Here is a 16585-nt window from a genome sequence, read left to right on the forward strand (position 1 = left end):
CCAAAGAATGCTTAAACTACCGCACAGTTGCACTCATCTCACATGCTAGCAAAGTAATGCTCAAAGCATAGTAAGTCTCCAAGGTAGGCTTCAACAGTACATGAACCCAGTACTTAAAGATGTTCAAGCTGGCTTCAGAAAAGGCAGAGGAACCACAGATCAAATTGCCAACATCCGTTGGATTATCGAAAAAGCAAGAGAGTTCCAGAAAAACATCTATTTCTGTTTTATTGACTATGCCAAAGCCTTTGACTGTGTGGATCATAATAAACTATGGAAAATTCTGAAAGAGATGGGAATACCAGACCACCTGAACTGCCTCCTGAGAAATCTGTATGCAGGTCAGGAAGCAACGGTTAGAACTGGACATGGAACAACAGACTGGTTCCAAATAGGAAAAGGAGTATGTCAAGGCTGTATATTGTCACCCTGCTTATTTAACTTATATGCAGAGTACATCATGAGAAATGCTGGGCTGGAGGAAGCACAAGCTGGAATCAAGATTGCCGGGAGAAATATCAATAACCTCAGATATGCAGATGACACCACCCTTATGGCAGAAAGTGAAGAGGAACTCAAAAGTCTCTTGATGAAAGTGAAAGAGGAGAGTGAAAAAGTTGGCTTAAAACTCAACATTCAGAAAACTAAGATCATGGCATCTGGTCCCATCACTTCATGGCAAATAGATGGGGAAACAGTGGAAACAGAAAGAGACTTTATTTTTCTGGGGTCCAAAATCACTGCAGATGGTGACTGCAGCCATGAAATTAGAAGACGCTTGCTCCTTGGAAGAAAAGTTATGACCAACCTAGACAGCATATTATAAAGCAGAGATGTTGCCAACAAAGGTCTGTCTAGTCAGAGCTATGGTTTTTCCAGTAGTCATGTATGCATGTGAGAGTTGGACTATAAAGAAAGCTGAGCACTGAAGAATTGATGCTTTTGAACTGTGGTGTTGGAGAAGACTCTTGAGAGTCCCTTGGACTGAAAGGAGATCCAACCAGTCCATCCTAAAGGAAATCAGTCCTGAATGTTCATTGGAAGTAGATGCTAAAGCTGTAACTCCAATACTTGGGCCACCTGATGCAAAGAACTGTCTCATTTGAACAGACCCTGATGCTGGCAAAGATTGAAGGTGGGAGGAGAAGGGGACAACAGAGAATGAGGTTGTTGGATGGCATCACCAACTCAATGGACGTGAGTTTGAGTAAACTCCGGGAGTTGGTGATGGGCAGGGAGGCCTGGTGTGCTGCAGTCCATGGGGTCGCAGAGTCAGAGATGACTGAGCGACTGAGCTGAGCTTATATTTGCTGGTGTATGTGTTTCAATGCTAGTCTCTCAATTTGTCTCCCTCTCCTTCCCTTGCTGTGTCCAAAGTCTGTTCTCTATGTCTGTGTCTCTATTCCTGCCCCGCAAATAGGTTCATCAGTACTGTTTTACTAGCAGCACTATTTACAATGGCTGGGACATGGAAGCAATCTAGATGCCCGTCATCAGATGAATGGATAAAGAGGTTGTGGTACATATATACAGTGGAATATTTCTTAGCCATAAAAAGGAATGCATTGGAGTCAGTTCTAGTGAGGTGGATGAACCTAGAGCCTGTTATACAGAGTGAATAAGTCAGAAAGAAAAAAACAAATATGAAAAAAAAAAGAACAGTTTTTAAGAATCATTTGCAGTTGCCTCTTTTAAGTGCTGTATTTACCAGTATAAATTATGTATATGTTTAAATTGATAAACAGAAATTTATGAATTTACTGGATTTTTCTTAAAACAGAGCCATTGTCTTCTCGAAAGGTAGATTCCCTAATAAATCTGGCTCTTTTATTTTAAAAACTTTTAATTCTTCTTGTAAATGTTACAGCCACTGGGATAGAACCAGCCAACTCCACTGCAAAGTACTTCGTTTTCCCACTGAGGTCATTATTCCATAGGACAAATAGGCCTCTGGAGTCCTTCTCAGCCCTTCTACTGTGTTGCACAAAATAAACACTCCAAGGAACCGCCTTCTGTGTCATGGAAAGCTTTGTGTTGAAAAAGAATCCAGGTCTCTAGACATTGTCTACACTGACATCACATGATTGGCCACAGCAATATTATAAATTAGGTAGTTCATTTGTAATTCTTGGTTTACCCTCTTTTCTTCCCTGTTCTCCATTCTCAGTCTGCACTGACTGAGCGCCTGTTATACAGGAGGAGCCACACTGAGGGCTGGAGCTTCAGAACCACGGACCGTGCCGTCACTGAGTCCACTTCCTGTGCCTCTGCTCAGGCTCGTGACCACCACTTGCTGCCTCCGGTGTCTTGTGGCCCCAGGAGGTGCAATTTGCGCCCCCTGGGTGTGACTCTGGGCATGGCCCAGTTTCCTGACTTGCTCCTTAACATTCCCCGCTAAGGCTACACTTTCTGGGTCCATGACCCTGACCGCTCATAGTCCTTTCATTTCAATACCCATCTTTTCATTCTTACATAATGGAAAAATATTGAAAGTACTTTCAGACCATGTACTTAAAAAATGGAGAAGAGAGTTGTGAAACTTTTTTTTTAATACGGATCTTTGACCAGAAACTATAGAAAATTTTATCTGATCATAATATGCATGTTTGTCAATAACAGCTATAAAAATATTGCTATTTTAGATAATGTTTCAGTATCCCTAGATGAATTCACTTAATAGAAATGTTACTAAAATCTTCCTTGTGGAAAACTCTCTGAAGTCAACTCTAGGGGGCAGGGAGCACATTATGAATAAATATATGGAGGAACCTATTAGATTCTTAGGTAAAACCAACCACCCCCCACAAATCACCAAGCAAGAATTTTGCAGTATAAATATAGGAAGTTGTATTCATTTATTCATTCATACATGCGGTCAACATATAGTTATAGAGTATGTATTATGTGCCACACTGTCCTGTAAGTGGTTAAAAAAATAAATGTAGTCTCTCTTCTCATAGAATTTATCGTATAGTGAGTGACAATAAAAATTAAAGAAAATATTAAAAAGGTTATTTTATGCTGAGAAAAGATTATTATAAAATATGAATGAAAGTGAAAGTGAAGTCGCTCAGTCGTGTCCGACTCTTTGCGACCCTGTGGACTGTAGCCCACCAAGCTCCTCCGTCCATGGATAAAATATGAATAGGTGCTATGAAAAATTTCAAGGTGTCCTGGCCAATGTGGCCAGAGAAAGTCTATGTCAAGTTCACATTCCAGTGTAAGAAGGAACCATGTCAGAGGATCCCAAATTTTGGCCTTTCAGACAGGCTTATCTAAAAAGATACGGCATTTAAAGGTTGATTATGACTCTGTTGGGATTCCCAGGAGGTTCAGTAGTAAAGAATCTGCCTGCCAGTGCAGGAGACGTGGGTTCGATCTCTGGGTCAGGAAGATTCCCTGGAGTAGGAAGAAATGGCAGCCCACTGCAGTACTTTTGCCTGGAAAATTCCATGGAGAGAGGAGCCTGACGGGCTACAGTCCGTAGGGTCCCAGGGTCGAGCATGACTGAGCACACATGCATGTCTCTTTCTGTGACTCTACTGAGGTATCTGACACGTGACTTTTAGTCATGCCACATGTCCGCCGAAGTTGTGATTGCTAACCCGGGGACCTGTTTGTGAAGAGCCTCTTAACTCAGGGCTCGTGAAACCCGTGGCGTTGTTGAGGGCATTCGCTGTCACCTATGGTAAGATGCTGCTCGCAGCCCGTCGTTCAGTCTGAGTGCTAACCCTGAGTCTCTTTCTCTTGTGTCACCAGGCCTCCGGAACCCGTTTACAGCACTGTGAACAAACTGTGTGATAAGCCTGCTTCTCCCAGGCACTATTCCCCTGTTGAGTGTGACAAAAGCTTCCTTCTCTCAGCTCCCTACCCCCACTACCACCTAGGCCTGCTCCCCGACTCTGAGATGACCAGGTACTGCATGCGCTTTCTCACTTCATCTTCTCCGGTTGCATGTGCTTCCACGAGGACGAACGGGTAGAATCCGCCTCTGCCCGCTGCTCTGCACCCTACAGCTTCCTCAGGGTGGAGAGCCGTTCTGCTCCCATGGGGCAGGGGGAGACATGGAGAGCATTGATCTCCTAGTGTGATCACAGAGCCCTTACGCGTGATCACATGATGCTCCAAATGTTCTCGGTCCCCATGCATTGTTAATAAGGCATTAATTATATTTTTCCCAAAGAATTCATTTTGGAATTTAATTAGCACCCTTTCCCTCATACAGAAGGTTCAAAGAGAACTGCGTTCTTGATTAGTACATTTTAAATAGTAATGCTCTGCTCCATGCATCACATTGACTAAGAAGTTGATACTATTATTGCCGTTTCTTATTTTAACTAAATTATTAAATTAATGTCATCATTTAACTGACTCCTTTACATATTAACTCATCCAAAACTACAGAGCTAGTCGGTACTAACTAACCACAAAGAACATAATCTTCACCTCTACAGTATAATGCAAGGTGTTTATATCTGTTGTCTTACTTAATAACTGCCATTTTATGTAAGAAAACTAAAGTCAGAGCAGCTAAGGCAATTCCCTCAATAAATGTGGGTTTCAGATTTGATCATAGAATGTTTTGAGTTTTTCTACAAAAATTTGTAAATTGTTCTAAGTCTAAAGGTTAGACATAATTCTACATTATAATTCTAAAGCATATGTATAACAAGCAATAAACTCCTATCTTCCTGTAGCAGCCAGTCAGCGACAGAAAGAAAAAGAGAATACAGTGTTTCATCAGATAGTTCCAATTTAGTATAAAATGGGAGGATCTCAATTGTAATATTTCTACAGGGAATGTGGTGCTTGTGTTGTTATGTTTTCTGACAGAATATTTTCACATGGCTTCATAATATTATTAGGACAGAGAAAACATAGATTTTTTTGAGTGATTCGTAGTGAATAAGATCTCCTTAGAACATCATCTCTGTTCTTGGAGATTTTCAAAGAATAAGTTTAGAAGTCAATGATTTGCCTCTTGAGGGGAGTTAAATACTAAATTTTAAATTATATCTTAACATTCCTAGAAATAAACGAGAAACATATATTTGGCTACGCTAGGGCATTTTCATTAATTTGCAACAAGCAAAGCCTAACAGCTTTGCTCTTTGAAAAAATTCTTTATAAAAATTAATTAAATCCTCCAATATGTTTAACAAATCATAAATCTATTTCTTGTTACAGTGAACTATATGATTTTGAAACTAAGAGGGCAAAGTCACCATACGGAAGTGAGGAGGCAGGCTACAATGATGACTTTCTAGTAATTATGCATCTATAAATAGTCAGCTACCTTAAGGCAGCTAACGTTTATTGAGCTCTTCCTCTGAGCCAGGAGTGTTGTTAAGCAAGCACTTCTGGTGCATTATTTCTGCTAACCCTGACAGTCACCTTATGATGTAGATGCTATCATTATCTTTGCTTTACAAGTAAGAAAATCGAGGCTTGAGAGGGTACCTGACATGCCCACGATCACCCTCCACTGAGTGGCCAGGCTGGGATTCACATCCAAACAGCCATTAGCACCTGCACTCCCATAGGCATGGTGGCAGAGACATCTTTGCTTGCTGGCCAAATCCACCCATTTCTCTTTGTCTTTCCTATCTCTATTTTTATCCTGCCTTCTCATCTCCCTTCTTCTAGCTCAGTGTCAATGAATCTTTTTTACTTTTTAACCCATGTTCTTTTTATGAACACAAGAGTCACATTCCTTGCATTCCCCTGGGGGTTTTGATACATCCCTTCGTAAAAACTCACCAGTAAGTAGATGACAGTCCACCTTTGTGTAGACCCACCAGAAATGATTCTACTCCATTTACTTTCTGTAATCTGCATGATGAAAACCATATGGGATTTTTCCCAAATTAAAAGAAAAATTTCTATAATGTTGAATATGTGTTTTTCATATTACATACCCTCAGCAGTCCTGACCCCCACAAGCCCCAACCACCACCCTCTATCTTCACCTTGGAAATTCTATTTTCTATTTATTATCATTCTGTCCCCTTCTTTTTCCCTCTTCTTTCCTTTTTTCATATTTTTTCTTATTTATTTGTAGAAAAAAATAACACACACATATCCATTTCAGTAGTATTGTCCACATACACAGATACTGAAATTCTTAGCCCCTTCCACGTCTGTCCAGTTCAGTAAATGGCACATACATTTACTCCGTTGCCCAAGCCAAAACTTGAAAATCATGCTGCACACTTTGTTTTCCCTCACACCCATCATCCAATCCACCTTAAATACATGTTGATCCTACCTCTAAAATATATCTCAAATGTATTGATTCTCCTTTACTTCTCTTTCCACCACTTTAATCCAAGCCTCTGTCACCTATAACAGTCCCCTAATAGGTCTCACTCCTTCCACTATTGTCCTCCTGTTTTATTCTCAATACAGCCAAAGTGATCTGTTAAAAATACAGATCAGTGCGCACTCTCACCTTTGCATTAAGATAAAATGCAAAGTCATTAGCATAGCATCCAGGCCATGCATGATCTACCTCTGCCTGCCTCTTAGACATCTCATGTCACTGCTCCCTTTGCTGACCACAATGCTCACACCAGCCTCTTCTTTACGAAATGCACTAAATCTCTTCCCATCTCAAGTGCTTCACACATGCTCTTTCCTCAAATCAAAAAGCTCTTTTTACACTTTGCCTGATGAACTGCTGGTCATCTTAGGTCTAAGTTTAACTTGTACTTCGGCGGAGAAGCTCCTTGAAAGAGAAAATCAGGTCCCCTGCTATAGTCTCTCTCTCTCTCTCTTTTCCCATTTGACTCAAGCAATTTATAAATGTACATGTGATTTTTAAACCAAATGGCTCTCTCACATTCTGGGCTGCAAGGTCAATGAGTGAAACGGCATCTATTTTGTTCACTGCTATATCCCTAACACTTAGCCCAGTCTGGCACAGCAGGAGCTCAGAATTATCGAGTGCCTAAGTACGTGTGGAAATAAGATCTACTGATAAGCAAACAGATACCTATCTCAGGAACAGGTCGTGACTCAAGCTGTGCTTCACCCAGTTTTTAGGAGGAGTATAAAATACCTCCATCAATGAACGAATCTGTGCATGGAAACAAATAACAGTGGACTAGAACTCATTTTGCGTCCTTCACTTTCTCCTTCAGTTTTCTTAATGGTCACTGTCTATGCTATAGATTGATTCGGTAGCTCTCAGTTCTTCATGAAGACTGGGCAGTTCCTTTCAGAGATTACTTGCTTTCTCTCCAGTGGGAAATACTGAGCAGATGTTTCTTGAAATACAGCTAGTAATTCTGGGGACAAGTTCAAAGATTCTAGTTCCATTTATGACACCCTCCCTTGCTTTTTCCATTGTGACCTTGAAAAACTTAGAGAACATCAAAGGTAGGCAAGAACTTAGACAAGCCCATAGCCAACAAGAGCTTAAATAGACAAGCACTTAGCCAACTCTGTTAATGATGAAGATCCCAAATCCATTGTCTTCATCAACAATGGACTCTTACTTCTACTCATGGTTAAGTAAAAAAATTTAGGGATCTTTTGCCTTAAAAGAATATTATAAGAAAACATCTGTCAATTCATCCAACCAAATTTTGTCAAGCATTGACAAAGAGCAAAATGTTATACTAAAGGCAACTTTTTACAAAGGTGTAAATTGAAAAGGCCAACCAGAAATGTTGAAGCAATGCCTCATCTTTAAGTTGCAGTATGTGTTAATGTATATTTTTCAGGGCATTTGAGAATTTCCCATAGGGTATTTCAGAAGTATGCCCACATTGATGATTGTAGTTATAGTCTTAGATGGCAGTGAAAGCTACTTCTGTGAAAGTTAGCCTGTGAAGCACCTTCCCCTGTGCACCAGTTCATCTCTGATCAACATTTGGAAGAATGGAGGCAAGTCAGCAAAAATAAGGAGTCAGGCATCTGTATTCTCTGCCTTTTGAATACCCAAGTTCTCAGCTCTTTGAACTAGCAAATATCCAGGGATGAATTAATTGTATACACAATTTACTGCCATAGCATCATCTCAAAGAAAAGAGAAAAATTGTAAGTTTTCCGTAGCAAAGCACTTTAAATTACTTGGCAAAGTGTCAGCTCCTAAGGCTGTAGATTATGTTTAGAGTAATTGACTTTTCAGACCCTGCAAAAGCAAGAAATGGGCAGAGCCTGGAATCAGACTAAAGTTTGAAGCTCTATGAAAAACAAACAGTGTTTCTGTGAGGCTCTTGCTTATCCAAGAGGCTCTTGGTTTTTTAAAGAAAAAAGATATCTTTTTCTTAAAAAAAAAAAAATGTGGTTTTTGATGTTGTAATTGGTTTTTCTTCTTGAAGAGAATGTTAAGTGATTCAGCTTTTAATGTTCCTGGGGCAAGGAATATCATGTGCTTGCCTGTTTTCTCAACATATTGACATGTTTTCATTTGTCTTTTTACATAGATGGTCCTAATTATTGTTATACTGTAATTGATAAACAGAGGTTGAGATAAACCAGATGAAGTCTAGCTAAAATATGTTGGCAGATTTTGGATAGGAAACATCTCTGAAGCATCTTGTGTTCATAAAACATCAACTCCTTGAAGAGCATATTTTCATGGAACTTCTTTTAGGTCACCAGGCATTTCCCTAGATGCTAGGGGTTCAGAGGTGAATAAGACCATGTAAATGAAGAATTCATTGCTGTGCTTTGTGAGGTTCCTTTGCTAAAGGCCCCTGCTTTCTCCAGTGTACTTAATCTCTAGGTAACTAAAAACAGGCAATTAGAAGAGATACCAAAGGGAGGACTCATGCTCTGAGGTTGTCCCTTCTGTGGAGATGTGAACACACACACACACACACACACACACACACACACACACAGGAATGTTCCCCACTCATACCTTGTTTAATCAAGTTCTAGTATTTATAAGAACCATTCTTCATAGGAAACTTAACCTTATCTCTCATAGGTCCACGAGGCTGTTACAAGACTTCAGCCATAAGCCAAAGTTACCACGCCTTATAAAATTTTAGAAAATCTATTAACATTTTACCTGTCTCAAAGCCTATAAGTTCAAAATCAAATATAACTTCTAAGCATAATAACATTATAATAAAAGTACAGGTGAGTTTCTAAGGCTAAACGGAGGAAGTATCATCTACCTCTGCCTTTGCTTTCCTTCAAGTTTTCCCAAAGACGCTTAGTTCATCAGACAGATGAGGGAAGAAATGTGTTCCACGTCAAAAGCACAGGACTAAGCCTCGAGATAATTAGCTCAGTATCTATCTATACCTCCCCATCTCCATAGCCGCAGTTTAGTTCTTCATAATTCCAACCTTATTTGATATGCAAACTAGTCTCCCTTCAAACTCTTATCACACAGCAGAGGGATCTTTCTAAAAACACAAACTGGAGCTTCCCCGGTGGCTCAGTGGTAAATAATCCACCAGCCAATGCAGGAGACATAGGTTCGATCCCTAGTCCGGGAAGATCCCGCACGTCACAGGGCAACTAAGCCCATGAGCCGCAACTATTGGGCGCACTCTGGGACAGCCAGCAGCTCTGTCACTGGGTCATTAGGTGGGTCATCAGGTCGAGTGAGTGATAAAGTTGGAGGCACGGGCAGCTGTGGCTCATAGAGGGTGTTACGTGCCAAGCCGAGGATTTGGGTGCCTGTCCTGTAAGCAGTGTGGAGTTGTTGAGGAGTTTTAATGCTGAATAAAAACATAATTCCATTTGCATTTTTTTAATTAATTTTTTTTTATTTTTTTGGCTGTGCAGGGTCTTCCTTGCTACAAGGGCTTTTCTCTAGTCATGGTGAGTGGGGGCTGCTCTCTAGCTGTGGTGCACTGGCTTCTCATTACAGGAGCTTCTCTTGTTTTCAAGTCCAGGCTCTAGGGCGCAGGCTTCAGTGGTTTTGATTCCTGGGCTCTAGAGCACAGGCCCAATAGTTGTGTGCATGGGCTTAGTTGCTCTGTGACATGTGTGATCTTCCCGGACTAGGGATCAAACCTATGTCTCCTGCATTGGCTGCATTATTTACCACCGAGACACTGGGGAAGCTCCAATTTGTGTTTTTAGAAAGATCCCTCTGCTGTGTGAGAAGAGTTTGAAGGGAGACTAGTTTGTATATCAAATAAGGTTGAAATTATGAAGAACTAAACTGAAGCTATGGAGTTGGAGAGATATAGATAGATATTTAACTAATTATCAGATAGGCTAGATGGTGAAGTGAAGTGAAGTCGCTCAGTCGTGTCTAACTCTTTGCAACCCCGTGGACTGTAGCCTGCCAGGCTCCTCGGTCCATGGGATTCTCCAGGCAAGAATATTGGAGTGGGTTACCATTTCCTTCTCCAGGGGATCTTCCTGACCCAGAGATCGAACCCGGGTCTCCCATATTGGAGGCAGACACTTTAACCTCTGAGCCACCAGGGAAGCCCAGGCTAGATGGTACTTAGTGACAGATTTAAGAGGAAGAATTTTCTAGCTTGGAGTATCTACTAGGTAGTGTTTGCATCACTTCTTCTTGGAGACAGGGGACACTCTTGTCCTCAATTTCATTGTTCAGTCACTCAGTCATGTCCAGCTTTGTGACCCTGTGGACTGTAGCACACCAAGCTTCCCTCTCCTTCACCATCTCCTAGAATTTGCTCAAACTCATGTCCATTGAGTCAATGATACCATCCAACCATCTCATCCTCTGTCATCCCCTTCTCCTCCTGCCTTCAATCTTTCCCAGCATCAGGGTCTTTTCCAATGAGTTGACTCTTTGCATTAGGTACCCAAAGTATTGGAGATTCAGCTTCAGTATCAGTCCTTCCAAAGAATATTCAGGGTTGATTTCCTTTAGGATGGACTGGTTTGATCTCCTTGCAGTCCAAGGGACTTTCAAAGGTCTTCTCCAGCACCATAATTTGAAAGCATCAATTCTTTGATGCTCAGCCTTCTTTATAGTCCAGCTCTCACATCCATACATGACTACTGGAAAAACCATAGCTTTGACTATACAGACCTTTGTCCTCAAAAATTTGAAGCTCTGTAGAAGGAAAATTAATGGAAGGAAAGGGAGGCAGAGTAGAGGGAAGGTGTCTTCCTCGAGATGAAGGCAACCAATGTCATAGAGGAGCCAAGGACTGTGTCCAGACTGTCTAGGTTTGAGGCCTTCCTTTGACCTTTCATTCACCAGAAAAGGGGAAAATAATCATATCTGGGCTGTGCTCCTCTTAGGATTGTTGTGAGGATCCAGGGAAGTGGAGAAAATGAATCTTTATCTAGGCACCACATACATTAGTCATTATTGTTTTCACGTGCTTATTCTATTGTAAAGCCTTGAGCTCATGTATATTTATTTTTAGTGTTATAACAAATCAGGTGAATATTTATCAGCACAGGTATATGCCCAGATGCCATAAGAAAGCTGTGGATGTTCATTTCTTTTATCATTCTTAAGGGCAGCATCCTCCTTGTTACCACTGGCAAAGTCATATGTTTCCCCCTTTATTATTACATTTATAGTTATCCCCGTAAAAGATGGCATATTTCTGAAGTACACGTGTGCATGCTAAATGACTTCAGTCATGTCCAGCTCTTTGTGACCCTATGGACTGTAGCTGGTCAGGCTCCTCTGTCCATGGGATTCTCCAGGCATGAATACTAGAATAGGTTGCCATGCCTTCTTCCATGGGATTGAACCCACATCTCTCACGTCTCCTGCATTGGCAGGCAGGTTCTTTACCATTAGCACCACCTGGGAGCCCCGTATGTGGCCTCATATATGTTTTTTAGTCTACTTACGTAGCAGTATTTCTAGCCCATGTGTACCTTTTAGGAATGTAGACAAAATGATAGCTACTCTGGAGCACAGATTAGTAGCCAGACACTTTCCATATGTATACATACTTGATTCTAAGTATCCCAACACCTTTGCAGAGGGTGGGTTTTGATGTAGTAAAGGGGAGAGCCAGGACTCCAGTGGGGGCTGTCCCACAGCAGACAGGCTTCTGCTCTCGGGAGCCGTAATCCTTCTCATTCACCGTGGCTTGTCACTCAGTCCCCACATCTTATATCCACGCTGCCACAAATCTGTGGCTCCTGAAAGTAAATTTGAGCTTTGTTCACATGATGTAATCTGGAAAATGCACCATTAAAAGAAGAAAGAAGATGCTTAACAAATCATTGACCTTCTTTTGCCTTCTTTAAAAGGCTGATATAATCTGAAAGAATTCTTAATTTCATTTTTAATTAAAACCAGGAGAGGAAACCCTCTGGGCATGGCTCTTAAGGCCCGATTCCTTCTCACGTTTATGCAGCAGCTTCCCCTTCAAAGGCCTTCGCTGCTTTTTTGAAGTAGAGTGATCACCAAGCCCAATTTGAATTAAGGACACTAAAGAGAAATTAATTGACTCCCGCAAAGTCACAGAGGTGGCTCTTGCCACATTCCATTTTATAGCCTCTTTTCTGTGCAGGGATTCTCACTGAAAGAAACCCCCTTGCTTTGAAATTAATGAATTTTCTATATAGACCCTTTAAAAATTTTGTTAACTTTTTATTTTATGTTGGAGTATGGCCGATTAGCAATGTTGTGACAGTTTCAGGTGGACAGCAAAGGCGGACTCGGCCATGCATATACATGTATCCGTTCTTACCCAAACTCGCCTCCCATCAGTCTGCCACATAACACTGAGCAGTTCCCTTTGCTGTACAGTAGGGCCTTGCTGGTTATCTGTTTTAAATATAGCGGTGTGTACCTGTATATTCGTGCGTGCATGCTCAGTCACTTCAGTTGTGTCCAGCTCTTTGTGACCCTGTGGATTCCTTGCAGCACCAGGCATCTCTGTCCATGAGATTCTCCAGACAAGAATACTGGAGTGGGTTGCTGTGCCCTCCTCCAAGGGATCTTCCTAACCCAGGGATCAAACCCAGGTCTCCTGCACTGCAGGCGGATTCTTTACCACTAAGTCACCGGGGAAGCCCATACATATATATAGACCCTTAAAAAAAATACCATTTATTGTTGCCCTTCACTTTCTTCTTAGAGATCTAGGAGATGTTCTTTCATTAAGAATTCAAGAATTTGGGGGCACATTTAAAATCACATCATGTAGTGTGAAGGAGGGAAGAAGGCAGGCTACTCACTTTGTTCCTAAACTCTCATTTACTCTTTGCAATAACCCTGGCAGGTCCAGAGAGGGAGTCTCAGGGGAGCTTGGAAATGAACTCAGATTGGTCTTATTCCAAAATTCCTGTCTTGAGACATTCAAATAACTCTCTGTGATGCAACAATCTAAATTTAATTGACTAGCTGTTTTTAAAAAGCCAGATTATTTACCTACCTGAGCTGTTATGAGTATTTTCCCTCGGTTTTAGTATATTTTTTTTTTGTTGGGGGAGCAGTATTTGTTTTTACTTTAGTAAACCAGTGTGTTATTGGAAGCCATAAGAAACTGAAAGATAAGCTTAATTTCAAAAGCAATTCTTTGCGGAGGCAAAGTAGCTGTGAGAAAACGCTATGGAAAATCACTATAGCAACAAATTATAGAAACTCAGAAAGAATCAAGACAGTGACATCGAACCATAACACCCACAGCACAGATACAAATTTAAACCACTGATGTGTGTTGAGTGCTTTTATGTACATGGTACTGTTCCAAACTTTTATAGGTACTAACTCATTTTATCCTCATGACAATCTCTGGGGTAGATACGATTATTCTAATTTTGCAGAAAAGCTCTGATACATCTTTTACAAATGGAAACAATGGGATGAGATTGTTAAAACGGAGTATACAAGGACTTGGAATATTAATTTCATTACAGCAAGGGTTTTGTTGTTTTATTTACTGTCGTATTTCCTGTCCTGACATGTGGTCCTGATAGTTATACTGATGATGATAGTGGTGAAGGAGAAGAAGAAATCATTCGCTATCATTTACATAGTCTTATTGGCTGCCAGGCTGCGCTTTATACAAATTAGGTCCTTAATTTACACCGCGGTCCAAGAAGGTATGTGCTTTTATTACTCTCCCCATTTTGCAAGCGAAGAAACTGAAGTCTGGAGAGATTAAGTGATCTATCTAAGGTCACTCAGAATTAGGACAGGATTTGAATCTGGCAGGCTGCTACCAGAATCGGTCCTTTCACATGCGCTCAATAAATATTTATTGAATGTTATTCTCATCAGACGTTAACACTTAAGTATTAAATTCTGAGGGGAAAAAATTTGCATCATTTGATCATAGTCAGATTTCAATAGATAGATAATAAATATATGGTTAAGAGTCTATCAGATCAGTCGCTCAGTCGTGTCTGACTCTTTGCGACCCCATGAATCGCAGCACGCCAGGCCTCCCTGTCCGTCACCAACTCCCGGAGTTCACTCAGACTCACGTCCATCGAGTCAGTGATGCCATCCAGCCATCTCATCCTCTGTCATCCCCTTCTCCTCCTGCCCCCCTACAATAAAAGTGTTAGCTGCCTCCACCACTGCCGAATTATGTAAACTTGAGCAGCTGACAACTACTCTGAGCTTCTGAATCCTGAATCTTATAATAGTGATAATTGTGGTATCCATTTCATGGGTTGCTGTAAAGATTTCATGAAGTTATATGTAAACTGCAGAGAGCAGTGCCTGATAGGTATGAAGCGCCCTGTTAATGTTGGCTGTTTATATGTGTGAATTAAGTGACATAGTGTGTGTGCTCAGCTGCTTAGTCGTGTCTGACTCTTTGCGACCACATGGACTACAGCCTACCAGCCTGCTCTGTCCATGGTATTCTCAGGCAAGAATACTGGAGCGGGTTGCCATTTCCTGCTCCAGGGGATCTTCCTGACCCAGGGATCAAACCTGTGTCTCTTATGTCTTCTGCATTGGCAGGCAGATTCTTTACCACTGAGCCACCTGGAAAGCCCCAAATGACATAGTATGACCCCCTAAATAGATAGCTCAGGCTGAGGTGGGAATGAATTTTTAATAAAGGACTATTATACAAGGCCCTTTTCATTCATAGCCTGATGGTGAGCCCAGTGAATTGTAAAGGGAGATGAATGTTAGGGTTGGCAGTGTGGGAGGAAGGGCTGTGCAAGGCTGCTTATATTTGTACAGAGATCCAAGTATTTCAGAATGTAGAATTTTGTTTTCATTAAAGGATCAAAATTTACCTCTCGCAACAGAAAAAGTAAATCTTCCATTTCCACTCTTTAATTCAGTTCTGTAGACCTTAAGCTCATATGAAGTTTAAAGGATCCCTTGAACAGGATTTTCAAAGTCAGCAGAGGTGTGTATTCCAAACTGAATACTATAACCTAAGATCACTCTATTCCAGAGAAAATGAATACATTAGAGAGTGAAGAGAAGTTGTGTGGTTGGCTTTAAGCCGAGGGTGGGGAGGTGGCGCATATACTGGGCTCAGCTAACCCAGCCAGAGCCTTTGTCTAAATTTTAAAATCTCTCCCCTTCAAGATGAAAGACAAAATGTGCCAGGGTCCCCAGTGTGACATGTAGATGGAATTCAGATCAGATTTCAGCCCTAGCTCATTCCCTTGGCCAAGCATTCTTATGAACAACCTGCCTAACAGACTGGATTGGCCCAGACTGAGGCCGGGGATGAAAATCATATTTCTCTTTGTTATGTTCATCCCTCTCATATTCTGATGTTCTGCTTCCTTACTTATGCCTCTGTCATCATTATGAGGCTATCATTCTGTCAAGCCTTATAGGTTTAAAAATAACTAGAGGCTAATACAAGTTCAGAGATGAAAGATAACCTTGAAATAATCTAGTCAGATTTATATGCTCCAGTTGAGGAAACTGTCACTCAGCCCACAAATATGTATTAAATGCCTGTTATATGGTGGGGACTTCTGGGGATACAGAATCCAGAAATGGTCAGACCCTGCTCTCAGGAGGTTTAGGGACCACTGGGCCCAGAGGGTTAATTTTGTGGATATAATTGACATTGGTAATATGGAAAAAAATGTCTAGCAATTTATTATGGATTGTATTTTTCAAATATACATGAATTTCACTTAGCTTTCAACCTTATTTATTCTGAATCCATCCTGTATTTCTCCTAGATATTACGGTTATAGATTTGTATTCATTGGTTTCTAGGCATTATTTCTTTTTTTAAATTTTTGTTTGTTTTTGGCTATGCTGAGCCCTTGTTGCTACACACACACTCTCTCTAGTTGCAGTGAAGTGAAGTGACAGTCACACAGTTGTGTCCCAACTCTTTGCAATCCCGTGGACTATAGCCCACCATGCTCCTCTGTCCATGGAATTCTCTAGGCAAGAGTACTGGAGTGGGTTGCCATTTCCCTCTCCAGCGGGATCTTCCTGACCCAGGGATTGAACCTGGGTCTCCCGCACTGCAGGCAGATTCTTTACTGTCTGACCCACCAGGGAAGCCCCTCGTTGCGGTGAGTGGGGGCTACTCTCCAGTTGCGGTGCACGGGCATCTCGTTGCGATGGCTTCCCTTCCTGCTCAGTGCAGGCCCCGGGGCATACAGCTGTATGCAGTAGTTGCGACATGTGGGCTCAGTCATTGCGGCTCTCAGGCTCTAGAGGACAGCCTCAGCGGTTGTGGCTCACGGGCTTAGCTGCTGTGTGGTGTGT

At 41.4% G+C, this 16585-nt stretch overlaps 1 protein-coding gene and 1 long non-coding RNA gene across 17 annotated transcripts in view; one reads left to right on the forward strand and one right to left on the reverse strand.

Annotated features, from left to right (window-relative positions):
• LOC133241054 (uncharacterized) overlaps positions 1-7421 on the reverse strand; it is a 51692-nt gene extending 44271 nt beyond the window's left edge. Inside the window, exons 1-2 of one of the 2 annotated variants that reach the window (XR_009734493.1) lie at positions 7034-7421; positions 5761-5832 (exon numbers count right to left, since the gene is read on the reverse strand). This is a non-coding gene — a long non-coding RNA (uncharacterized LOC133241054). The remainder of the gene's footprint in view (positions 1-5760; positions 5833-7033) is intronic. The other variant, XR_009734492.1, reaches the window with a different exon arrangement.
• The window catches only part of DLG2 (discs large MAGUK scaffold protein 2), a 2330119-nt gene that overhangs the window by 1761658 nt on the left and 551876 nt on the right, over positions 1-16585 (forward strand). For 11 of the 15 annotated variants that reach the window (XM_061406089.1, XM_061406091.1, XM_061406093.1 and 8 more), the window contains one exon: positions 3760-3915. The exons of the other annotated variants lie outside the window; for them this stretch is intronic. In XM_061406089.1, coding sequence (XP_061262073.1) covers positions 3760-3915 — 156 coding nt within the window. The remainder of the gene's footprint in view (positions 1-3759; positions 3916-16585) is intronic. 15 annotated transcript variants of the gene reach the window in all.

Source organism: Bos javanicus, chromosome 29 (genome assembly GCF_032452875.1).
Source record: "Bos javanicus breed banteng chromosome 29, ARS-OSU_banteng_1.0, whole genome shotgun sequence".
In the NCBI taxonomy this organism is placed as follows: domain Eukaryota; kingdom Metazoa; phylum Chordata; class Mammalia; order Artiodactyla; family Bovidae; genus Bos; species Bos javanicus.